Source organism: Pinus tabuliformis, chromosome 7 (assembly GCF_031772625.1).
Source record: "Pinus tabuliformis cultivar Carrire ecotype Pingquan chromosome 7, CPIR1, whole genome shotgun sequence".
Classification (NCBI taxonomy): domain Eukaryota; kingdom Viridiplantae; phylum Streptophyta; class Pinopsida; order Pinales; family Pinaceae; genus Pinus; species Pinus tabuliformis.
Genome location: NC_142293.1, coordinates 1,445,315,734 through 1,445,343,061, shown reverse-complemented (window position 1 = coordinate 1,445,343,061; position 27,328 = coordinate 1,445,315,734). Strand labels below are relative to the sequence as shown.

General features: G+C 38.4%; 1 protein-coding gene across 3 annotated transcripts in view; it reads right to left on the bottom strand.

Annotated features, from left to right (window-relative positions):
* The window catches only part of LOC149253129 (sister chromatid cohesion protein SCC2-like), a 360,249-nt gene that overhangs the window by 188,588 nt on the left and 144,333 nt on the right, over positions 1-27,328 (bottom strand). For 2 of the 3 annotated variants that reach the window (XR_016267058.1, XM_089459872.1), the window contains exons 8-15: positions 8,226-8,322; positions 7,954-8,140; positions 7,399-7,830; positions 6,792-7,318; positions 6,479-6,689; positions 6,335-6,385; positions 5,997-6,155; positions 5,692-5,859 (exon numbers count right to left, since the gene is read on the bottom strand). Coding sequence is in view for 2 of the 3 variants with exons in the window: in XM_089459872.1 (XP_089315998.1) it covers positions 5,692-5,859; positions 5,997-6,155; positions 6,335-6,385; positions 6,479-6,689; positions 6,792-7,318; positions 7,399-7,830; positions 7,954-8,140; positions 8,226-8,322 (1,832 nt within the window). In the remaining variant the exon portion in view is untranslated. The remainder of the gene's footprint in view (positions 1-5,691; positions 5,860-5,996; positions 6,156-6,334; positions 6,386-6,478; positions 6,690-6,791; positions 7,319-7,398; positions 7,831-7,953; positions 8,141-8,225; positions 8,323-27,328) is intronic. The other variant, XM_089459873.1, reaches the window with a different exon arrangement.

Genomic DNA, 27,328 nt, shown 5'->3' with positions numbered 1-27,328 from the left:
TGGAAGTCCTCTGTTCCACTCCCGCTAAGTCTCTCTACTTCTCGTCTAGAAGTTCTCCTCTGGACTCCCTTTGAGTCCCGATTTCCCTCCTGAAATCCTTCTGCCAACGTCAAGTTGCCCCCCTCCGATCATTTGTGCAACTGCAACACTGATCCGGATTCCTTGGCTAGAAATTTGCCTCGGCAAAAACTCCCTCCCCTTGGTCTTGCCATGTTAGGTATTGATATGACCACAGTTCCCTACCAGCTTCGCTCCGCAAATTATCCAAGGCCTCCTATACCCCAGCAATTGAAGGATTGAGCCACTTGGCTTTGCGCAATCCAAGCACCCACAAATCAGCACCCCCAGCCAACTGCGTCAGCCCTCCTAGCCTCTGCATGGCTCTGCGTGAGCCTAATTCTGCCTCCCTTAGCCTCTGCATTGCCTTTCTCTAGCCAGAATGATGACGCAGTCCCTCTACATCACTCCTTCCTTTGTCGCCTTCTGCAAGGATCAGCTCTATCACTCGAGACAGTTGAATCTGCTGCAAATGCTCTGCTCGGTTGATGCCTTCAGTTATCCTGTGATCTACAACCACGCTCTGATACCATGTTGGAATTTCTAAGTTTAACCCATTAGAAATTCTTCTTGTACTATCTGGTTTATTTCTTCCTACTTGTTTAATTACTTAACAAGTTATTTACCATGTAAATACTGAAAATAAACAAAAGTACAGTATCAACATCTACAGATCATCAACTGAAAGAAAACAAGCACACAAATGACACCGTTATTTTTGGACCAATGTCCCCGGAAAAACCCAATGCGGGAAAACCGATGCAGCTATTCAGAGGGTTTTATTATTATGCAGTCTAACTGAGTACAACTGGGTGCCTAAACTGGCTCACCCGACAGAGATAAAAATCCATCAGTAATACCTCTTTGGAAGCAGATATTCGAAAAGTATGCTCCATGAAACCCTCTCCAACACAATCTGAAGCTCAACGTCAGCCTCTTGGCCTCTGTGTCAACCTAAAACCCTCTGCATCAGCCTTTTAAGGCTCTGTGCAGCCTCTCTGGCTCTCTGCGTCACTCCCTCTGCCTCTTCGTGGATGACACAAGCCCTTCTGGCTCTACGCAGCCTCTGTTGCCTCTGTGTGGCTCCCTCTGGCTCTACGTCTACCTCTCTCTGCTTCTGTGCTGGTCTCTCGGCACTGTCCCTGCCTCTCTGCCTCATACTCACTGCTCCTCACTGTAACTGATCACTGATTAATTAAACCCTCGGGGACATTACTATTAGACAACGCAATCCTTCAGGGTTATGGTAAATGGGTAATTAGGTATGAAGATTAGTTGTACTAACAAATAGATCATTGGGCAAACGGACAGCCCGCATGTATCCTCATTGTAATAAATATTTATTATTTCTTAACGAATGATGATTGCAGCGTTTTGCATGATACCCAATCTGATATGGTATGAGAGGTGAGTGCTCCATTGCTATATTTCCCCCCTCCTACATTCGCTCCGTGTAGTTTTCTCTCTGGTGATAATACGTGAATGCAGACGTGATACTGGGTGCATGAGGACGTGATGTTGGCTACATGCGAACTTCTCGGGATTATGTTCTAACAGTGAATCACTAGTCAAGCAAATGTGACCATCTCAACGTGGCATATATGGCATATCGGGTCTGTTTCAGAAAATTACCATATTATTCACATTTCCTTCGTATTTATTCATAAGTTTGAATGATTTTGGTAAATTTTGTAAACCTGCACACGTCAATCTGTTTATTTTCTTTATCTACATGGATGTTATATTACGGAGTGCCACATCCACCAAGTTATAAAAAAAATAAAAAAACAAGATTGGAAGATCGTTGTATCGTTATTGCCATTGCTTAAATGTGTTGCTAAATTGGTTGTTGTGAGAACATATTTTTTCACAACCATTGAGATGTTGAGTGTAGTCACAAATCATTCCTCTTCCTCGCACTTGTAAAGATTTAGTCATTCCATTTATTGGTTGGGAATTGTTCATTCACCATATTCAAACTATTTGTTTTGTTCCACAGCACATTGGAAATTTGGTCAGACTATAGTTTTCTTTCACTGGCAATAATATAATTCCTGTACTTTACCAACAGTTCAAGCAAGAGACGTCCTCGTCCTTTCAATGTTCCAGTCACGAGTTAAGGAGATTTACAAATGATCTTCTTGAATATTCTATTCTCCACACTACCAATGTGATTACTAATAGGGACGTCATAATCCATCAAATAAATTCACCATAAGTCATTTGCGTAGGGGATGTGGTTCACACGGTTGTTTCCAGTGGTAGCGTCCATGCAGAAAAATTTTGTATGATGTAGACGATAATGATTCAGTAATTATTGATGCTTTGTGAGTACTTGTCAAATCAGAAAGTCAAGGACGATTTGGCTCGGATTGCATTGAAAACACATCACTTTCTGGAAGATCACTTGAACTATTTTTGAAGTCCATGTGCCATGACGTGTAATGGAATGTCGAACAGCGATTAGCAAGGAAGTGATTTGCAGACGTCATTCCAGAACTTGAATCTGCGGTATTTCGCTACTTCAAGATTCGTTGATGAATGCATCGAATTTTGGTAGTGCTCGTTAGGTAAAGCGACTTGAGGAAATCCTGGCGCAGAAAACTGTGAAGTAAACTGCTTGAACCCTAGTAGCATTACATTAATTCAACCACCAGATCTGCCATATATGTCTGGGTACAACGTTTATTATGAAATTAATTATTTTCATCATTGTGCTAATCAATGAATGATGTTTGGATGGTAAGTTGTCAATTAATTTGTTTGACACTTTGGTCTCTTCGAATTGTTGGCATGAAGTGAGAGTTTTCATACAAAAATTCTAATTTTTAGGTTGGTGATATAAGTAGAATATATATTTGAATTTTGGTTAATATTATATTTTTTACGAAGGATTTAAAAGTAAAAGGAATTGATAAAAGTTAAAGTGTGTGACAAAAATGCATTCTTTAAACTCGATAGTTGGCGTAGTCATGACCGGCAAGGAGAACTATGCAAAGTAGCCCAGGAAGATGAACAGCACACTCATATTTAATGATTTATGGTAAGGAATTTGAAAAGGAGAAGTTTCAGAAAAGGATGATGACAATGAATCTAAAGTGAAGTCGAAGGAAGAAGTGGCATTCAAGCCCACGTCTACCAGAGAATTTGTCATTTGGAGGTAAGAAATATTGTTTCAGTTACGGATGCATATGGTGCACTTAAGAAGTTAAAAGAACTATATGATTCTCATTCAAAATTAGAACTCATACAGTTGCTCGTTAAGCTTTTTAATCTTGAATTGAAAGATGATGACCCCACGACACTAACTTCAAAAAATCAAAAGCTATAATGCAGGACATTGATGCTGCGAAAGTAAAGATCGTTCTTCCTCTCACAACCTTCAAAAAGGCCCTCTATCCTACCTACTCACTACCTTGAATCTCTGCAAGCAAGTGGCCAGATGAAAAGAATAACATTTCACTCCCTAGTTGTGAAGGTTGCAGAAAGAGAAAAAGCCCTTGGAAAGAAGAAGCAAGCATCACAGCGCATTGAAGAAACTATATGTGTTGCCCAGAAAGGAATGGCAGATCCTGCCAAAGGAGACAACAACAAAAGAGGACGTGGGAGAAACAACTTCAAGTGAAAGGGTGGTAGATGGAATCAGACAGAGAGACCTAATCTACATTGTGTCTGTTGTGGAAGAAAAGGACATGAACCCAAAACATGCAGAATTCCATGGGAGAAAATCAAAGAACAAGAAGAAAAAAGACAAAGCTCGACAACAAGCGAAAGATAATGCACCTAAATCTGCTCATTATGTTGTTGCTCACTATAATATTGGATTGCATGCGGATGCATTTAACATTGCATATGCTTCTTGGAAAGACATATGGCTGCTTGATACAGGTGCCACCTGACATGTGATGTTTCAAAGAGAAGTTTTTGAACAATTTGATGAGAACATAGATGGCATGGTATACTTTGTTGACAGGTCAAGCATGGTACAAAAAGTTAACCAAGCATCTTCTGAAGCTAAATTTCAAACATTACGATCTTGATGATGGAACTTTGTTTGTCAAAAATGCTGGCAAAACGATGGCGTACCTTGTAGTGTATGTAGATGATCTGTTAATAATTGGAAACGCTGAAACTTATATTGCATCCGTAAAGAAAGATTTGAAGAAAGGTTTTGAAATGACAGATTTGGGACATCTTCATTATTACTTCGACACTCAAGTCAATCAAAATCCAAAATACATATTCATTTCCCAAAAGAAGTATGTTGGAGGACTACTGAACAGATTTGACATGGCATATTGCAGCCCTCTCTCCACTCCAACGGATCAGAATTTGAAGCTTACGGGAAATGAATTTGAGGATGCAAACAAGTACAGACAGCTTGTAGGAAATCTCAACTACCTAACCACAATCAAACTAGATATCTCATATTTTGTGAACATTCTTTCCAGATTTATGCATAAACTATGTGAGGGACATTGGTCTGCTGCAAAAAGTGTCCAGAGATACTTAAAGGGAACTCAAGATTATGGACTAAAGTACACCAAGGTGGATGACTTTAGTATTATTGCACATTTTGATTCAGACTTCGATGGGGGCACGGAAAATGGGGTATCAACTTCAGGATATCTCATGAGTCTAGGATTAACAGTTGTCTCCTGGAGGTCATGCAAACAGTCAGTTCAGGGAGATTCAACAACAGAGGCAGAATATGCGGCAGTTGTAGAAGCAACAATGGAAGTTGTGTGGCTCAGGAAATACCTGAAGACTTGCAGGAGAAACAAGTGAACTCAACTCCTTTACTTGTCGATAATACTTCTGCAATCAAGTTGGCCAAGAACCCCAGATTTCATGATTGACCCAGGCACATCAATATGAAATATCATTTGATTTGATATCATGTAGAGGCCAAAACCATTCATCTAAGACATTGTTCCACAGCTGAGCAAATTTCAGACATCTTCAACAAAGTGTGTGGACAAGAAAAATTTGAACAGTTCAGAATGATGCTTGGGCTCACAAACACCCCTTCAAATTAAATGGGAGCGAATGTTAGACAACGTAATTCTTCGGGATTATGGTAAAAGGGTAGTTAGGTATTAAGATTAGTTGTAGTAACGGATAGATCGTTGGGCAAACTGATAGCCCAGATGTATCCTCCATGTAATAAATATTTCTTGTTTCTTAATGAATATCATTGGAGCGTTTTGCACGACAATCAGTCTGACAATTACACACATCCAACTCATCTTATCTGGCCAAACTATGGTTCCTCTCTTGGCAGAAAGAGGCTTAAAATGCATATTCCAACTCAGACAACAATACTGGCAAGTACCTTTTATTTGCATATCAGCTTACTCACGTTCCTACTTTAAAATGAGTGTCTTTGACATATGCCAATCTTCAACATCACATTCATGACAATATTTTAACACTGGGCCAGGCTAGTTTGGAATGAAAGTCTTTCACTTGTATTTCAATCCTCTACATCACATCCATTCTTCTCCTTCAACTTGAGCATTGCACTATGATCAACCATTAAGGCTGCTCAATTTATTGAGTATCAACTAATACTTTTTCCTCCAAAAAATGCAGCAAATAGCAATAGGATATATTCAAAAGCAAAATATGTACCTGTATACTTGATTCTTCATCATCGATTCTCGAAATAATGTGGTAGCATGCTTCCGTGGTTTTTGCAAATTCACATTTAGAAACACACATGTCTCGAATAATCTTTATTACACGCTTCCGCACACTTACTCCTTTGTCCATAATACGCTCTGCAACTTTTTGGAAATACTGAATTTATGCAGACAAAGTCAGATTTGCTGCAAAACAAGGAAATACATTTTTTCCTAAACTGCGTCAAAGTTATTTCAATGTTAACCTTATGTATCTGCATGTTCATAATTTTAAATAAATTATCTGCACTATACCTTTGTAGCCACATCAGGACGAGAGACAATATGACGACCAACAAGCTCCATCGCTGCTTCTCTAACAGAAATGGCAGAGTCATGAAACCTACCCTCCACAGCACATTTAACACGTGTGTCACCTAGCACTCCTGGATCTACTTCAACGATTGCACTAACCTATGGCATTGCCAGAAACACAAGTTAAGCCAAATCTATCCTCCACATAAATGATCAAATATGCTATATATTGATTACTAAAACAATCTGAATCTTATTCTACACGATCAATTTTAAATCTCCTCAAGCAAAAGATGCAAGGGTTGCATATTTTCAATTAAAACACATTAATGTCTTACAGCTCTTAGTGCCCTAGCTCTAGGCATGGGTGAGTTTTCTTGTAAGCAAGCCTGTATCAAAATAAATATCATCAGCCAAGCCTGTGTAAATCAAGTTTATAAATCTTCACTCAAACAGGAATTTTATGGTTTATAACTATATACCAGTAATCTATCAAGTATCTTATCAAATCCACGTGCCAGAGATCGCTGTTGCCCTAGAGCTGTTGAAATTCTCATAAAAACATTCCTGGATAAAACAGCCGATGCAACTCCAAAGTCCATAGTATGAGCCTTCAAGTTCAAACCCCCATTGTAAAATAGCAGCATTTGTGATGGACTAGGATCATCTTTATACCATTGACACAAGTAAAACCTGCATACAATGTTCTCTTCTTTTATAGATTATAAAATAGCATAAATAAGAAAGTAATCAATTCATGGGAAAATACTACAAAGGTCCAAATCGAAAACATACTGGCAAGCATATGCAGCTGAATTATCTGTGGAGCCAATGCCCTGAAGGTAGTTTAAAAGAATCTGTTGAATGACATGAACTCCAGTTATTGGAGTGGAAGCTCCATTGCCTTTATTGCTTAAAGAGCCTTCTCTATCCTTCTGACATTGTATACGCAGGTGAGAATCGAGTGAAATAAGTTGTCTCCTGCAAAGGCAATAGTAGCAGACCCATCCGCGGCATACAAGATCATGTCCAGTAACTCCTACACAATCACCATGGAACCATCGCTGACAGTCATCACAAACAACCATAAACTTTGAGCCTCTGCCTCCTAAGCAGACAACACATATCTCCTTCTGTGGCACGGAAACTTCAGCTTCCTCTTCGTTTAACTCCTGTAAGATCCAGTGCCTGTCATTGCTGCAAGCCACACTATCATGCTTAAGTCTAGCAGCAATCTGGCCAAGAAGGTCAATCGCTATACCACGTACAACCGTATCTTTAGACTTAAGCCCGGAATCTCCAAAAAGTAGAACACAAACAACCTGCAAAGCATTCTGCTGCATCAGATCTGTTGCCAAAATCATATATAATCACTATCAGTTACATCTTTATGCTCCCATACCTGAAGGAGGAGGCTAGCTGAAGGGTATTCTGGCATATTTAATGTTGTCAGCAAATCCACAATAAGGTTCTCAATGATTACTTTAATGTCAGAAATGTCCCGGGATTTGGGAATTGCCAGCATCTGAAGGATTCTTCCACAGAAATGTCTACAACATTCCATAGCGGGTTCAAAACATTTAGATGGATTATAATCACCATCAATAGTATTACATTTTGCATTAACCATTAAAGCTGACTCAGCAGGTTCTGGAAAAGTCACACTACAGTGAACCAACTGAAGTACTAAAGCAGTTATCATCTGAATTGGCTTGTGTTCCTCATCAGGCAAATAATAAGCTCTCCCATTGCGTTTTGATGGTGGTAATTTCCCAGTTAGTTCAATAATTTCATCCAAAATAAACATTCGATGCTCAGAATATGAGCTGAAGACCTGTCCATTGGGACAATAATATAAAACAAACAGTGAACTTCTAGAAGAGTCAAGTGCATAATGAATTAAATGATTTAGTTACCCAATAAGTGAAGGTATTTCTTGTCAAATAAGCCACATTACCGTGCAGGTAACACCAATTGCCTTTAATTGAAGTAGTTGTATATCCTCAACTGCAAACATTGCAAGATTAGTCTTGATCAACTGAAGAACAGAACTATCTGAGAGGCGCTGAATTGAAAGCAGATTCTTCAAGGATGCAAGAATACTGCAGAGTTTGTAAAGCACATGGGATACCACAGTAGAAACCCTGTAGAAAAACTGGCATTAGATAGCATGCTAAACAACAAATGAAAAGAAATATATATCAAAAAAATCATTCACAATGAACTCACTTGGCAATTGCTGCCCTTTTAACGGCCAAGCCCTTGCTCCTACGACGCCCTTTCTTTCCCACTTTATTATCAGTCTCATCATTTTCTTCTTCATTTCCTTATTTACACAAGGCAGCATAGGCTCAAATACAACTGTGGTTGATAGTATGTACCTTGAAAAGCTCATGCAAATCACAAAATTTACCAACACTGCGCTAAAGAGATTGAGCTCTAGCAAAGTTGTTGAAAATCAAACTATTTGGAAATTTAAGATGAACCATGAGGATTGTGAGAAAAAATATGAAAATCTGAAATGAACAAGGTTCGCACTTGCAAGTTAAATACTCCAGAACACTTGGAATATGAAATGTCCATTGATGATACAAGTATACTATATATAAAATGTATGAATGAGAATATGACTTGGTTACAACTAAGGGTCCCATATATATACCTAGGTGGGTACCCCTTCATGAACAGTCATGTTTTTTGAGACATGCATCTTCAATATACTAATCATTATTAACAATTAACTATTAGTTATTAATGTTTTATATTCATAACATTTCCTTCCTCTTCAAAAAAGCTTTGTCCTCAAAGCTTATTGCTGACAAGACAAGTCATCTGTTATTTTGTCTTGCACTCTATTTGTATCTTTTGGAGTTTTTTGAATCGTCATTGTCCATGATATAAGATGACAAGAATCTTGCAGTTACTGGAAACTTGGGATGAATTGTTATCATAGAACTGGGTTATGGTGAGATCAGTATTCTTCAGAACATAAGTTTGTTATTTTTGTTCTGAGTGATATATGTACGTACACTGATTGAGATGTCTTCTCTTGTGATTCGGATGTCCATAAGGAGTTTTTGTGATTTGATTTCCCCTTATCATGCATGTGGCAATTTCCTGATTTACTTTAGGAACTGATGTTGTTGAGTTCGTTGCATAATCTTTACTTGGAATTTTCATCGTCTTAACTGCAACATATGAATATGTTTCTATTTCAATTGATTTGTCATTTTCTTGAGTTCTTATCTAAGTTGCACGAAACGCCGAAACATTTCGGAGTTTCCGAAACAGGTACGTTTAGAAACGTCACCTTCCAAAAATAGAAGCGCCGGCCGAAACATCAGTCGAAACATCATATATGTATATCTATAAATAAATAAGTGAAAAACACATTATTTTGAAAGAAAAAAGAGAATAAGACCCATAGATGACAATTTAGAAGGAAAACCAAGTTTATAATAACTCTAATAGATTATTACATGATGGTCGAGTTTCGACTAAGTTTCGGCCAAGTTTCGCAATTTCGAGTACAAGTACGACCCGAAACGTCAGGTTCCTTGAAGTTTCATGCAACATAGGTTCTGATATTGACTAGATTGGTATTCATTCCTTTTTCTAAAGATTTCAATGTTGCCTTCTAGATAGATTGTCTTACTTTCATTTCCAACAATTTCTTGTCCTTCTTAAGCTTCTTAATTTGCCTAAGTAATTTCTCATTGAGGTCCTTGGGGCAAGTAACTTCTTCATTTTTGTCTATGATAATTTTTTCAACATCCTTCTGCATATTTTGCATTATCTTTTAGTTTTCTTGAAGAATTACTTTTGATGTCTTTTACGTCTTTTGGTGTTACTGAATCTAGCTTCAACGTAACATCTTGTAGCATTAATTTTTTCTTTTTGCAATAAAATGTCAAAAACTTATTTTTCGTATTTAGGATGAAGGACCCTAGTTATTCCATCCAGGGTGATCCTAAAATTAGATCACTATCATCACAAAATAAAGATTTAACAGTGAATTGTGAGACAAAAGTATAGTCTCCAATACTTAGTCGTAGATTGCTTATGTCAAATTGTTTTTTATTCATCAAATCCATCGTTTCAACTAAATTCGATTCAGGAATCACTAGATGGTTAGCACATTTAGTACTAACATAATAATTCTCTTCTGTAAGATTGACAAAGATTATAATATCCTTTCTTGCAAGTGATCTTTTGATTTTAAATAGCGCACTAACACTTTTACTATAAGTTTTAGGAAATTTTCCGTTACTAGTCTCAATTTTACTTTTTCAGGATGAGCTTAGGGTTTTAAAAGCAACCCTTTTAATTTTTATAATAATGTTCTTTTCCTTATAATCTTTCACCCTTTTCAAAAGTTATTTCGATTTTACCCCCTTTAAAAATATGAATCAGAACTTTGGAATACTTTAATCCTATAAAATATATATAACTATTATATAACTCTCTTTTATTTTTTTTAACTTTATAAAAGCATGTTTTATCCCTTTTTTTCCTATTAACATCAAGTAATACTTTTGCTAAATAATCCTTTTAATAACATTCTTTTATAAACTTTTCTTGAAACTTGAATAACTTCAATATCCTTCGCACATTTTATGTCCCTTTTTCATAAGTTAATTGTCTGCAATCGTCATGATATTCCCTCAAGGGTTGTGACAGCTACTTAAATTTTTGTGGCAATTTAGAGGGTAGTCTATAGCTACCCACCATGTCCACTTTAACCAGATCTTCAACCGATATTTATTAACACTCCAAGTGTTGTGTAACCAGTCCAAGGAAATGGTGGTGCCTCGGATTTTAACATTTGAATTACAATACAACAGCGCAAGGCCACAGCAAGGTGTGGACTCGGGTATATTGGTGGTCATGGCTTGGCTCGATAGGGCAAACAGACAAAATGGTGGTTGCAAATAGATTCAACTAGTCGGTTGTTGGATTGTCAATGGACAGGAGGGGAGACGCAATTGGGTGTAAGAATGACTTGGTTGAGCAAAGGAACAAGCACCTAGCTTTTTGTTTAGTCGTTGCAGCCGCAACAGGCCTGTTAACCACTACGCGTCAACTACCCATAGCAGTACACCCCCATTTTTCGCAAAAGGGATAGCGCCTAATCGATGTGTAAATTCCAATGTTGCATTAATCGTTATCGGGATAATATCGGCGCGACGAAAAAATCGGAAAAAATCGTAATTATCGGGAAATAATCGGAAATAATCGGGAAAAAATCGTTTGGTACAAAAATATTCTTTTTTTTCATTTTTTTTAATATCTAAACCATCTACAACATAAAATAAATACCTTGACACATAAATATGATAAAAGAACTAATATATAAGATGTTTAATATCATTTCTAGTGCTAAAATCACACATAACATTGAATCATGTCCTGAATAGTAAGTCCTAACTCTTGAGTCCCAACTCAGCCTCAAAATATCAACAAAAAATATAATAATGTATCTCATCATGTCATAATGTCATATACAATAAAATGAAGAAAATAACTAAAGTCTAATCCTATTGATTTCCTCTGCCCCTCTTGCAAGAAAATGCCACAGCTTTCCCTTTCCCTCTAGATGTAGATGTTGGTGCTGGTGGAGTTGGCAGTGGAGTCTGCTATGCTCTAGAAGCTGAAGAACTAGAAGTAGGAGCTATAGGAGGTAGACCACATCCTCTACTGGTGGCAGGGGTAGCCCGGGCAGGTGGTGTCACCTGGAAACAGTACAATCTCCCAATCCTGAAATCTTGAAAAACTGATAAGTCTGCTGCATTTTGAATGAAATCTGAAATTCTACTTTCTCCATATGAAATCCAATGAGGCCGGAACCACTCTCAAACATCCCGAGTCATTTCATGGTAATGTTAAAAATTTAAGTAAAAGGATGAAAATGAAGATTAAGGAGAATGTCACTTTTACTTTAAGAATTTAACATTACCATGAATAGCATATCAATACTAGAGCCTAGACTTGATTATTAAGCTGCCCCACTCAAAATTATTTGTTTCTTTAAAAAAAATTGCATTTCGAACATTTAGCATCCCTTATAAAACCTCGCTGCCCCTCCTGTGCAAATGATTTCATAAAAAACCAAAAACAACATTATAAAACCTCGTTGCCGAAGACCCCCACAATAATTTCGATTGTTATCGTGATAATTTCATAAAAATCCGCCAAAAAAAATTACCCGCGATAATTTCGTATAAAAATCGCGATAAAATCATTATATCGAAAAAATCGCGATAATTTGAATTTATCGCAATTTTATCGCGATTTTCACAACACTGGTAAATTCTACACCCAATCTGCATGTGTAAATTGTAAATAATCTTAGCAGATCTGTGTCATGCATGTAATTGCCTAGGTAAACCTAATTTTCTAGTGATGATCTACATTCCGGAAGGTTTCTTGTCTCACCTATCCATGATCGGCAGAGTTTTCCTTCAGCCTTACCCCAAAGCCGGAATGGATTTTGTCATTAGAATCTTCGAGGAGTCCTAGTGTGTTAGATCGAGTCTATGTAAAAGTGATTTGGGAATAATCCTAACTATTTGGTTAGGTTATTTTATTACAAATTGCTTGATCTGCTGGATTATATTTGTGTCGCAAAACTAAGTAGTCTATGAGGGTCTATATCAAATGGGTTTTCCCCCTTGAGATGTAAAAATGTAAAATGTCTTGAGGGTTAGAAAAATAATTTATCCCCTCATAAGTCCTAGGTCCTAGGTAATTTTAAATTTTTCAAAGGCTAAATTCGAGGATCCTTTAAAACATTAAATCTTAACTAGTCCAGGGACTAAGGTTAATAGATTATTTTGCTAAATTTTATGTCTTAGGTCCCTAGGGTTAATTCAAAGTCAAAGTTTTGAGGAAATAAATAAAAAAAAAAATATTTTTTGAATATATTAAAATACATTTAAATGATAATTTTGAATTTTCTCATTATTTTAATTTCGGCGGATGAGATTTAAAGATTTTTTTATCCTCATCAACGAGATTGCTTCGACAAGGATCACTCGAACTAGCCGTTGGGAAATTTTTCTTTAAATAGGAGGTCAGTGGTCAGTTGAGATCATTCGACCTTGGAGTCGTGTGCTAAGTGAAAACTCTCTTGTAATCGTTTTTTCATGTGCAATAAAGAAAGACTTTGGGGTTAATCCCTGCTAGTGTTACTCTTCGGAAAAATGTTGTAAGATTGTTTTATTTTCTTGCATAGATTTACTTTCAGCGATTGATGTTAGCTTATTGAAGAGTGATTTAAACACACTTATCTTGTTTGATCATTAGGGTTTGAATGATAGTTTAATTTCTGAACATAATGGCAGGTATCTCCATTAAATATGAATTTCATTGTCGTTTTCTCTTTATACGTTAATGGTTGAATTAAGTTGTGCAGGAAATCCTTGATTTTGAGATCTCCGGGCGTTTGGGGAAGTCTCCAGTTGGACCAGCCAACTCCCGAATATGATTTTCTGAAGAGCCCAGCTGGTTTTGATCCCGGGCTTATCATTAGAACCTCCATCATGAATGCATGAAGGGTTTTCTGAAGCACCTCATCTTAAATTTAAAATCTTAAAAAATATGTGTGGCATAATGACAAATCTGGCTTCTTAGAGCCTTTATCCCGTGAATACTGTAATTATTTAGAATTTTTTTTTTGTTTTTTAGTTTAATCCTTGCATATATTATTTCTGGGTGTTTTGTTTTGCCATTGCAGGTTCCAGAGCTGAAGAGGAGATTTTTGTTTGAAGCCAGATCTAGGCCCTAGAGGATAAGATCTGGCCTCAGAGTCAGCTCTTAAAGGGGTTTCTTGGAAAAAGTTTCTAAAGAAATTCGGGGTTTTCCAAGCCATTTGTTTGTTGTTGCCTGGGGTTTCATTTTTGCAAGCAATTTTTGAAAAAAAAATTAAGGGTGAACGTTGCCCTGGGCATACAACAGACTCTCCATCCATTTCATGCTTTAGTCTCAATCTCTCTGTGCAGCTGTCACACCCTAGTGCTGCCATCCCTCAATTGCTGCCAGAACCTGCAAACAAGTGGTTGCCTGCACAGCTCTACGTTTCCCTTTGCGCTTCCTTTTCCCTTGCGGATCCCTCCTCTGTTGAGCCACCATTCTCTCCGAAACCCTCACGCAAATTTCATTGTTCTATTGTTGCCATTGCAGCTTTCGAAACTCCTCCGCCGCCATCGAGCTACATCCTTCTGCCAGCATCAGTGTGCCTCCATTTCCCTCAACACCATCAAACCTGTCCACGATCAACCCTCTGCGTGTTCATTTCGTTGTTGCCATCGCAATTCCCATCACAAAAATCTTTCACGTGCATCCTTCTCCCTACATAGCTCCCTAACTTCATCGCCCCTCAGCTCCTCGTTGCTCCTTATTGCACCCATCTCTCTGCATGATCAACCTGACAGCCATCTCCACGCTGCCATTTCACGTTTTTCTCCCACGCCATGAGCAAAACCCTCGGACCTGCACTCCTTCGTCCACTGTCCCCTCGCCCGAGCTCACTCCCTATCTCCTCACGCTGCTCCCTCGCCGTTGTGGCTATCTGTGTCTCCCCAACCTGCAACCAAACCCACTACCTTCACGCAATCATATCCCTTGCCTCTGTGCACCAATCTTCTATAGCACCGTCTCTGCTCCTCTCTTCGACGCCTTTCGACCTGCGTATTGACAACAACAAAAATTGATTTCTCTATGCGTGGTTTAGTTTAGGATTGGTGCGTTTTAAATTTTTTTGGTATAAAGTTTCAATTTTGTTTTTTTAGTTTAGTTTAGGGTTACATGCGTTGGATTTATGAATGTTATTATAGTTAGAACTTAGGGTTAATGTAATTAGTTTTTTTTAGAATTAGATTTTAATAGGTTTTAGTTTAGATATTTTCGATTTTAGTTTTGTTTCATTTTGATTTTAAATTAAATAAGAAAATCTAAAAAATATAAAATATAAAAAAGAATAATAATAAAAAATAAAAATTCCCCAAAAGCATAAAAGGGCTTAGTCCTTAGTTTTTTTATTTAGTCTTGTTTTATTTTAGAATTTAGTTTTTCTTTATGATTTTGATTTATATTTTAATCATTTAAAAAAAATTGAAAAAAGACTAATTAAAAATTGGAAATTCCTCTTGATATCTTTTTTCTGTTGTGGTATCAGTATTCATCATTTTACTATAGTTAAATGTGCTTAAATTTTTATCTGGAGTTTAACTATTGGAAAGTGATAATTTTCCTGGATTTGGTTCTTTAAGCATGCATCTTTTAGTTTTGGGATCTGAAATGGTCAGCATTTAAATTTTGTGGTTGTTTAAAGCATTTGCATCTTTAGAAATTTAATTGCTAGAACATTGTTAAGTCATTGTGCAATTGATCGTTTTGCTTGGATTATTTAATGCTCGTATTTTTCAAGCAATCGTTAATTATTTCCTAAGCAACAGTGGATAATCATCTACTTGGATCATTGACTCCTTAAGGCACTGGTTGTAATCATTTAAAATTTAATCAAATTCTAAGTCTCGCTAAGCCTTAATCAAGTATTCGATTGCTTCATTATGTCTCCCGAATCGGCTGATTCACAACTGGTTCTCTTTTATCCCATAGGGTCTACCCCCCTTAGCCTGCTGTAGGGAGACAGCTTAAACGGAGAGATTGGGGATCAGGGTGACAGCCCCCGGTCTGAGCGTTGTCGCGGTGCCGACAACAGGGCCAATTGGCTGCACTTGTTGACGTTTTCTTTTTTTTTCTTATTGGTTAATCATTGTTTTTTTAATTTATTTCTTCTCTTTTATATATATATATATATATATATATGTTGCCAGGAAACGTGGGTTCAGGGATGGGGATGTCACTTTGTGAAACAGGGTACGTGGGTTTGTCGAGGGTGTATATATATATGAACTTGTATATTTTCCAACTTTAAACAAGAAAAATAAAATATTTATGATTTAAACATGCACATCATCGAACATTCACATTGAAATTCCAAATTTCTAGTTTGATATCAAGTGCAGATTGGAGTTTACATATTAATAAGAATCACGATATATGTAAATTGTCATACTACATTCAAAATTTGCCTGAAAACATCACCAAACACGAACTAGGAAATTTCAAAAACAGTGAATAATGGCTTCCTCAAGCCACTTTATCAACATTCATGTCATCAACATCACTTAGGTCTTCAGTCATCATGCTCTCTAGGTAGGAATCACTCTCGTCTTAAGGCTCTTGCTCATCCATAGCAAATGGAAGTAGCTCAATAAGGCCATCTAGTTGTATCTCCTCGTCCACACACATAGCATCATTTGCGTATTGGTCCCATCTCTTAAAAGGACCCTCATTGTACCCAGGGTCTCTTCGAGATATGAGACGAAGTGTGCTATGAATGTACACTAAGTTTTTTGCCTTCTTTGAGCCCAACCTATTTCTCTTTACTAAATGAATAAAGGCACAAGTACTCCAATTCCTCTCGCAAGATGAGGAACTAGCTACCTGGAGTGTTACAAGAAGCCCATTAAAATAATTAAATTTTAAAAAATAAAAAATAAAAACTAAAATGAAAATTTAATACAGAAATTGAAAAAACAAGATGAGGAACTCCAAACTAGCTACCTGTCCAAGTAGCCATATGTCAAATTGCTACAACTCAGGAGCATTAACACCATGAAGCCACCACCAATCAATTAGATCCTTGTTACGTCTATCGGCCAGAGCTGCATGTGAACCAAAGACACCTCGGCCACGTGAAAAGTGGGCAAACTGAGATTGTATGTCAGAGGCTTCTTCTGTACAACCATAAATTTTCTTGACTGCAGTCAAGAATCCTTTGAACAAATCTCTATCTTGGGAATGAGGCCTCTTTCCTGTGGTGGGATTGTACCATTTTGAGTTAACCAATGTTCCACCAAGGTTCCGGGACGAGGGGGTGAGGGAGCGAGGGGGCGCAGGAGCGGCCTATGCAAAAGCTCCCTACCATTTTTTAGGAAACGTGGGGGAGCGTCTGGGTCTTAAAAATTTATAAATATAAAATATAATTTATTAATTGAGTCCACTATGACAATTTGGTTTGAATTGAAAAGCTACAAAGCATGATCATTGATATGAATATCATTTGACATTATCCAAATTTATAAAAGATTAAAGTCAAGTCTGATACATCAAGAGTCATCATTGGCAAAAAATGCCAAATGCTAAAGGCTCCCATATGCTCTAAATTTTTATAGAAAACAATTTTATATTATTAGGCACGGCTGAAATTACCCTGAAAAAGCCACATTTTGCAGCGGTAGAAACTTTCTTTAATTTGAAATGAACATTACACTGAGCTTCCAATAGGTATAAGTGTATCTAACTGCAATGATATGTTTCATGCAATATAAACTTCAATCTTTAACAGCATCACAAGACAAATAGTTAGTAGTAGATAAATATGGACATGATTAAAACTAAAAGCGTAAAACATATAAATCTCCAATTTATTATAATTATCTTGTTCGAATATAGCCTGACTGCACCATAAAACCTTCTAGGGAGCCTGAGATGTTCTGAACTGTAACATAGCTTTTTTAGTATTTACAATACTTGTATAGTGCTTCTCCCATTGTGGATCCCTGGTTTATCCACTCTGACCATTGTCGATGTGAAATGATTCACTCAGAATAAGCATATGATTTTGATTTCCAGCAAGAAATGAAAAGTAACATGATATATTATGGATATCTTTTCATGAAGCCAACCTAATATGGGCCCTCACTTCACCTGGAGAGAGAAATAAGCATATGATTTTATTTCCAGCACGAAATGAAAAGTAACATGATATACTATGGATCTCTTTTCATGAAGCCAACCAAATAAGGACCCTCGCTTCACCTGGAGAGAGAGAAATAAGCATATGATTTTTATTTCCAACAAGAAATGAAATGCAACATGATATATTATGGATCTCTTTTCATGAAGGCAACCTAATAATGGGCCCTCACTTCCCCTGGAGAGAGAGAGATAGACTGCACAAACAGAATATGGTCAGCGTTTATGCAGAATTATATTATATCTCTGAAACACCCACAAATTTGCAAATCTGAAAATATGAAAGTTGGGCTTTACTCCACCTTGCAAATCTTCTGTTCAGAAAGAGCCTCGATAAACATCAACCAGTACAGACGAGACCTTAACTTGGAGAAGTTAGATATTTGCACCAAGTTCAACACAGAAAAACAGAATAAAGTGATCATATGTGCAAATATATATTTTAGATAAATTGCACTGAATTTAAAATTCTTATGTATATATGAATACCTGGCCTTACTCAAGTATGCCAGTTGGCTGTTAGATATTCACATGAGATGAAATCAGCTCCCTCTGGAATGATGAATCCGAACAATGAAATCCAACGCTATGAGTGGAGCGCTCAGCGAACTTGCAAAGGTTGTGCCGCTATGAGTGTGTTGTTCATGGTTCAGGGTGCCGGTTTTATAACATGAAACAACAATTTTCCAAAACCCTAAATGTTAATTAACTCTTAATGAAAGATTAAGTTCAATGTTTAAAATGGTTTTTAATGAATTAAAAGTGTGCCACGTCCCCCCTCGTCCCCCACGTCCCCTCTCGCCCCCCCTCGTCCCCTCTTGTCCCCCCACGCCCCCCCATGTCCCCCTTTTCGAAAACGCCCCCTCAGGGAAGGGAAACGTTTCCCTGGCACATCCCCCCGAGTTTCCTCCATTTTGGGAGCGTGGGGAAACGTCCCCTACTCGTCCCCAAGTCCCCGGAGCGCGGGGAGCGAGGAAACTAGACCCCTAAGGGGGGGGGGGGGGGGGGGCGAGTCCCCGTGGAACACTGGAATTAACTGCATAAGCTGCCATATGAAGAGGGGTGTTCAGTTTATTCCACCACCCATGTATAAACTCTTTCAGTTGTGGCCAAAAAGTAGGATCCTTCCCATCTGTGACGGTTTGGATCCTCACACACATGGAGTCCATGTTCTCATAAATCTCACCTAAACATGGACCATCTGTGTCTGCATAGCAACCATATCACAAATTGGTTCTATAATTTTCACAACAAATTTGGCTCAACCCAAAAATGATCATCCAAAATCAACTTCTTCACCTCCAAAGTTGCATCTGAAGTAGATAACTTCCACTGGTCCCACATGTCACCGACAATTGTGGTAGATAAAGCCTCATTCATCTCCACAAGCCACCTAAGTAAAATATAGTAAGTTGCAACTCTGGTATCTGTTGATTTAAGAAGCTCCATTTTGGCATGCTTGCAGTAAATGGCTTGTGATTGATGATGGTTGCATATAAACATTTGAATTTTGCGGCCATTTTCAATTAATGCTCAAATCCATTCAATTTTCTCAATGTCCTTCAATGCATTATTCAAAGAATGCACTGCACATGGTGTCCAAAAAATATGTCTGGGTACATCAAGGACAAAATTAAAATATTAATAAATCAAAATGTTTATTGTTAAAAATTAGAAAACAAATCAAACTTGTAATCAAAATTAAAAATGTAATTCATGTAATTTAAATATAAAATAAATCAAACTTGAAAGTTGAAACTTGTCACTAACTTGTACTCCTTCTGAACCATTGCCCCTGTTGCTTTGCACACTGGAGCTGCATCAATAATAACTTGAACAACATTGGATGGCCCCACCTCTGCAATGGCATCACATAATTGATCTTTCAAGAACATAGTGTTCTTTTCTCAATCAAAACAATCAATGGCCCTAAGAAAATAAGGACCATACAGAGAAGAGACAATGATGTTTATCAATGGACGATTCCTACAATCAGTCCATCCATCCATGACAATTGAGCATCCATCCACACTCCAAGATGCCTTCAAAGGTGTCATTCTCTTCTCAAGACGAGCTTTCTCCTTGTTCACCAACACAATTCAAAGCTTCTCATAACCAAGCGTTTTATACCCTAGAGATCCATCATTAATAGCACAAACCATTTGTTCAAAATAGGGTGAATGGGTTGCATTGAAGGCAATGCCACATGCAAAGAAAACTCTTGCTATTGCAAGATCAACACCCTCCCTGTCTTTCATATCAAGCATGTCATAAATGCCACCAAGTTTAGGCTTCTTGCATACTTGATTGGCAGAGTTTTCTGATGTTCTAAATAGTACATGTTCATCACCAACTTGAACTTCATCATCAAATGGTAATTTTTCCTCATTGGATTCATCATTTTCATCAACATTGTGACATGGCTTGGAGATTGCCTTGCCTTCCTTACCATCAGCCTTTTGTTGCTCTCTTTGTGCACTAGGGAGTCTGGTGGTATCATTTGGGTTTCCAGTGCAAGCATCAACACCTTTCCTTGCTATCTGAATAAAATGAGTTTTAACTCTGGTATAGCTCATTTTCCATTCAAGCTGACAAAAATTGCATTTTATTGTTGTTGTCCCCCCAACACACTTTGGGGGTTTTAGCCTATACATGTATTATTTCCAAAGTGGATATTGTGGATTTGATGAAGACATTTTTTATTTTGAAAATTGGAAAACAATCTATTTAACAAAGTTCAAAGCAATTTTTTTGTTAATAGAGGTTAAAAAGTTAATGGACAACAAGAAGCTAGCAGTAAAGATCTCCAAGTAAAAATTCGAAAAAAATAAACAGATCTCCAAGGAAATGGTAGAAATGAGATACATCCTCTGTTGTCCTTCCTCATGAAAAATGTTCTAGAAACTATAGGGAATGATATTTTATTGTTGTAATAGGAAAAAAACTATTTGAATTATTCTTTATTGATATTTCTAAACCTGGCAACTTTCTTTGATTTATCTCATTTAACAAGTTACTATAGCACATCATTTTTACAATCATAAGTTTATTCCAAATGAGAAGCACACTTGTAATAGCGTATGTCGGAAACTGCATGAGAAGACCATTTTATTTTCGCATGCCCTATCAATTATGAAAACCATGATCATTATCGTTGTTTGTTCATGGGCTCCCATGGCTCAGGGGATTTTGCAGAAAATAAGGATCAAACACATACAGCTTGTAACAGTAGTCCAATGAGAGAAAGCGACCTCAGGACTAGTATTACAATAAATCATAAGATTTCTCTACGACTAGAACTGCTACAAATAAAATTATTTGAATTTCACATATCTGTCAAATTGATTGTGTCCTCCTTGTGATCCATGGCATGAAATGATTTGAACACAATAAAAAATTTCTAGCAACCTGACAATCACAGAGCATTGCCAATGGCATTGTCTATAAATCAAGAAGAATTTCCATATTTTCGTGGCTAGCAAAATTTCTATATAATTATTCACTCCATCCTTTTTTATTAAATTCATTAGATAATTATTGTGTATTTCTAGTTTTTTGCACCAACCATGTCATGTAATATTGCAAAATTGAATGGACTCCAAACTAAGAGTGTAGACTATAGATTAATACTTAAGTAGACTATCCTATCAAACTCGATCTTCAATAGAAAATAATAAATATGTTAACTTTCCACGTAATAAAAAATAAAGTATTTGTACGGCTACGCCCATGTCAATTTTTGAATGTTGAAACACACAGATAGGAATTTACTAATTTAGTTTTACAAACACACAATTAATTCGCGTTGCACTGTATAGCAACCCAAAAAAATCAAGAGTCAACTACCTGTGAATCTTCAAGCACGAGATTGTGTCTCTGTGGAAAAGAGGTAAGTCGTTAAGGGTCTCTTACACACCAGTGAACAAGGCGTCTCTGTGGAAAAAATGTTCTCTTGCACACCAGCGAACAAAGCATCTCCTGCACACCAGGAAACAAGGCGTCTCAAGGCGTCTCTATGGAAACCGCTAGTCTCAGCAACGAATGCTTGCCATCTCAAACCAAATGTCACCGTCGAACTGTTGGGTGAACAAAATGAATAGAAAAGTCGACTTTTAGGTTTTACCGTTTGACCTTCAACAATTTTTTTATTTAAATTTTTAATTCAAACACATTATTTCGTTCCACATAAACCCTAAAGAACCCAATTTTGGGGTTCCACGCACCCATTATCGGTGTTCGACACACCCCAAAGGACAAATGAACCCAATATTGTTTTATGGAGAACCTGGTTCTTATGGGTTTGTTTCAGAAGCACCTATATACGAATCTAGTTCTTGGGGAAGAGAACCCGGGACAAGTTCGAGAACCCCACCCCTAGGTTCGCAAACTCATGCAACATAGATATATATATATATATTTGATTTTTTTTCATTTTTATTTTTCTCTAAATGGCCAAGGGCCTTTTTTTTGATGTAATGACTAAAAATCAACTTCAAGTTTTAGAAGCCAAAGGCCAAAATCATACTGACTGTCGAGCTATAGGAGAAACTGCAAAATCTTTGAGTGTACGATAAAAGCTTGGTCATTGGCCGAGATTAGAAACGACGCTCTGATACCAATGTAACGCACAAGGTCTGTACTTGCAAGTTAAATAATCCAAAACACTTGGAACATGAAAATGTCCATTAAAGATACAAGTAGTGTATATATAAAATGTATGAATGAGAATATGATTTGGTTACAGCTTAGGGTCACATATATATATATATATATATGGGTATCCCTTCCTGAATGGTCATGTCTTTTGAGACATGCCTCTTCAATATACTAATCATTATTATCTATTTACAATTAATTATTTAATTATTTATATTCATAACAAAATCCCCCATTATTAAACAGAAGCAATTGTGATAACTTCCTAAACATTCTTTGAATGACCTTTTTCCTCATCTAGAATGCAAATTTTGTATTTGTGGCTTAGAAGCTTCTCATTAACAACAGCAATGTTTATAGATATCGAGTTCCAAGTTTAAGCCCATGCACTATAAAAAGAAACATTTTGAATTGTGGCTACTAAAACATAAGGCTCAAGGATAACTATATGTTTTACATAGTAATGTGCACATGCTAATTGTGGTTCTACACCAGTTGGTTATGAAAAATCATCCATCATTGTTGTTAATGTTTGTAGCTCGGGCAACTACTTCCACACAGGTTTAAGTGTCAAACAAGTGGAAGTTGTCCAAAGTCTTTAATTTAGTAATTCACTTTAATTAAAGGAATTATAAAGTGTAGTTCCTCTTATTAAAGTGATTTTAATATCAAATGAAATGTAAAGTTTTTAAATTAGTAAATTAGATGAATATAAACCATTGATCAGGACTTCATCTCAGCCATTAGTCTTACTGAGAGATTAGGGTCATGGAGACTTTGTCATTAATGGTTAACATTGATTCTCTTCTACAACAGTTGATTATAAAAATGCATTCATTGTTGCTAACTTTTGTAGCTTGTGCTGATTTGGGGTAGCATCGGATGTGCTCCAGCCACGAAATTTCGTGGAGAGGTTGGGGCACATGAGATCTCCAATACCCAGAAAGGGTTTGGGCAGATTCTAAACAGATCAGGAGATATTAAAATAATTAATATTTTTAATAGAGTCCCTAAGTTTAAACTTAGGGAAAATAAAATATTAATGTGTATTAATATGAATCTGTGTTAGAGTGGTCCAAAATACATGGATCAAGTCAAATCTAATCTTAGTCGTTGATTAGGTACTTAGTCTCGGTCGTTGAATCGTCAACAGGAAAAGAATAAGAGGAGACTTGAGGATCACTTGGAGATCACACCAAATGATCAATCATTCTATTCTATAGAGCGGGGTTTGCTAAGAAAGATAGAGTCAGTGATTGGGAGAACAGTTGAAGGGCATTGAGTACAGAGAAATAGAAAAGGCAGAGATTGTGTCGGGAGAGCAGCGTAGCAGCCAAGGAGGGTGACGCAGAGCCCGCAAGGGCTCACGCAGAGGCAGCCAAGTGTTGCGCAGAGCACCAGAGGGGCCAGCGCAGCTAACGCAAAGCCTCCTGAGGCTCACGCAGGCCTAGAAAGGCTGACACATGGCCAGCATGAGAAAAAGAGGGGCTGACGCAGTCCAAATTGGGCAGACGTTGGGGTTGCGCGAGCAGTTTTGTGCTGAGGAGTTGCCGGAAGAGTTTTCTGGGGTTTCAGCCAAGAGATTTCTCTCAAACTGTGAGATATAGCTGCTAAGGAAACTCTCTGTTGGGTAGGCCAGTTTCAGCACCCAGATTGTACTCTGATATTGCTTAATAAGAAAACTTTGAGACAGCTGCATCGATTTTCCCGCATTAGGTTTTTCCGGGGACATTGGTCCAAAAATAATGGTGTCATGTGGTGTGTTTGTTCTTGTTTCTTTTAGTTGTTGATCTGTAATATGTTGAGCATGCACTGGTGTTCATTTTCAGTATTTACTTTGTAAATAACTTGCTAAAGAAAAATAACGAGTAGGTAAGAATAAATGAAAAAAAGTGCATGAAGGGTTTCTAAAGTTAGTAAACTTAGAAACTTCAACATGGTATCAAAGCGTGATTACAAATCACAGGAGGACTAAAAGACATCAACCTAGCAGAGCAATAGCAGCAGAAAACAACTGTCTCGGGGTGACAAAAGTTGTTTCCAGCAGCACAGAAACTAAGAAGTCTGACGCAGAGCTAGCCAGAGCCACGCAAAAGAAGCCGAGAGCTGGGCAGAGCCTTAGAGAGGCCATCGTTGCTGACGCAGAGGGCTAGAAGGCTGACGTAGGGCATCCAAAGGCTGACACAGACCCATCTGGGGTGACGCAGAGCCAGCGTTAGGTAAAGAGGGGCTGACGCAGCTCACAAAGTGGAGGTTGTTGGAGTCTAGAAGGCTGCAAAAATATTGCAGAGTGCAGTTGGTGAGGTATTGTAGTCAAAATAGTACCTGACAAAGCAAGGCCAGAGGAGTTGTTACCGAGGGTTTCTAGCTGAGGAAACTAGATCACCAGTGCAATTGCACAAGATGATCAGAGTAGGGAGCATCTCGACAAGCAGAAGAAGGATTTCCAAGAGGGAAATCAGGACTCAGAGAAAGTCCAGAAGAGAACTTCCAAACGAGAAGTAGAGACTCAAAGGATTCGAACAGAGAACTTCTAGGAGGGAAGTAGAGGAGCGTCATGGCACTACAGAGGGTAAGAGACCATGATAGACTGGACAGAGCATCGAACTTAGCAGTCTGGAAGGCCAAAATCTTATCAGTGCTTGACAGGAATCGTGTCAAGAACTTCGCCTTGAACGTTATAGTTATCTCAGTCAACCCCAATGATAACGACAAGTACGAAAAGGTGATGGTGGTACCACATATAGCCAAGGAAACGGCAATTGAGATGTGGGAGGCTCTCAAGAACCTATACCAGCATACTTCTGTGTAGAGAAGAATGCTACTCGAGAACCAGATGAGGTCATATCAGATGAAGAAGGCGCAATCGATTGACACCTTCCTCGGAGGACTGAATGAGATCCGAGACCAATTGACTGTTATAGGAGCGACACCTGATCAGGAACTTATGGTGAGGACAGCCCTAAATGATGTCTCAGAAGATTGGGAAGTGTTTGTCCAGTGTATCCTGGGCAGAGGGACTCTCCTACCTTGGCACGAGATGTCGGCAGCTCTTCGCCAGGAAGAGATCAGACGACAGTCGAAGACAGGTAGCAACAGCAAAGGGATCAAAGTTCAACAGGAGGAGGAGGATGTGGCCCTAGCATCTGAGGGAAGGCAGGAGAAGTGGAAGAAGAAAGATCTCTCCAAGATCAAGTGCTTCCACTTTGGGGAGATGAGTCATTATGCGACCCAGTGCCCAAGGAAGAATAGTAAGGGAGAGTCTTTCGAGACTAAGGCAGCGCCAACACGGGCAGAGAAGGAAGTTTTGACAGATGTTCACTGTGCCATGAGTGCACATGCACCACTTGACCGGAAGTGGGGAGACATCGAGCTATAGTCAGGCGGGCTACAAGTGATGAAGGGTAGGATCCTTGAGGTACCCAGCCTCTTGGATTAGACCTTGCTACGGGAGCCCCAACGAGTAGTAGGAATGGCTGAGTGGGTAGAGACGAATGCAGATGGAGCGACAAAGAGAGCTACAGTGCAGGAGTACTGAGACAACGGAGAGCTAGCAAGCTACAGCAGTGCGAGAGGCACAGGAGTGTTGCACCAGTGCAGGAAGGCACGGAGAGGTGCGCAACGGTGCGAGATGCAGGGAGTTGTTGCATCAACGCAGAGGTCAGAGAGAGGGAGCACTTGTCAGCAGCAGAGGGAGCTTCAACATCAGACGGTGTTTCTAGCCCAACAGGGAGGTCAGTTGCGAGATCAGTTACTTACTTCTCAGTAACTGAGTTGCAGTGCAGCAGTGGGCAGCACGATGTAGCACGATGAGAGGAGGTGCAGTGCGGATGCAGTGCTCGGAGAAAAGACTAGCAGCAGCACGAATGCAAAGGGAGCTGTCGTACAGATGCAGCAGTGGCAGTGGCAGAACCATGGGCAACAGTGCAGAGGATGTTGGGCAAGAAGGCCTAGCATCAGCATAGGTACCGATGTCGAATGATCAGAGTAATACTCAATGAGGAGTATTGCTAGAGCACAGTCCTCGCTAAGAGGGAGTTCCTCAGACAAAACACCAAAGGACACCGCTCACAAACAGATCACAGATCAATACACCAGTATTTTGACGTGGTTAAAACCCTCAAAGAGGAAACAGTCCACGGCCTGAGCCAACGCGGCCACTTCAGGCAATTTATTAATAAAAGAAAGAAAATTTACATATGCTTCTCTCATAGACGGATTACCCTACAAATGACCCTCCATGCTCTTTAAATAGAGATCATGGACCAATCAGGTGTTAAGCCACGGATCAAGTGTCAGTAATACCGAGGAGAGAATGAACCGTCGGATCACTACATATCGTGACCGTCGGATTGTAAGTTACAAAATTTACATAGTAAAGAAACACATTTTACCTAACTCTATACTAGACCAAGTTGTGCTTAACTATTTCCTATGTGTCGGAATATCCTAACATCCCCCCTTAAAAACAACTTGGGATACGATTGAAGGACTTACAAATATGACACAATAGGAGAAGGAAGGAGGCACTAGAACCTATCCCCCCTTAGTGACAACTTCCTGGACTCCAACCATAAATCGAAGTTTAGTGAACTTCGCCTCTGTGAGAGCCTTTGTAAAGATGTCTGCAACTTGATCATCTGTTGAACAATATTGCACTTCAAGAACATGGTTGTGAATGAGCTTTCTGATGAAGTGCATGTGCAGTTCAATGTGTTTGCTGCGCTGATGTTGGACTGGATCTTTGCATAGCTGAATGGCACTTTGATTATCACACCAAAGTGTAGTCGGATGCTACTGCTGAAAGCCAAACTCCGACAGGATCTGACGAAGCCACAAGGCTTCCTTACTAG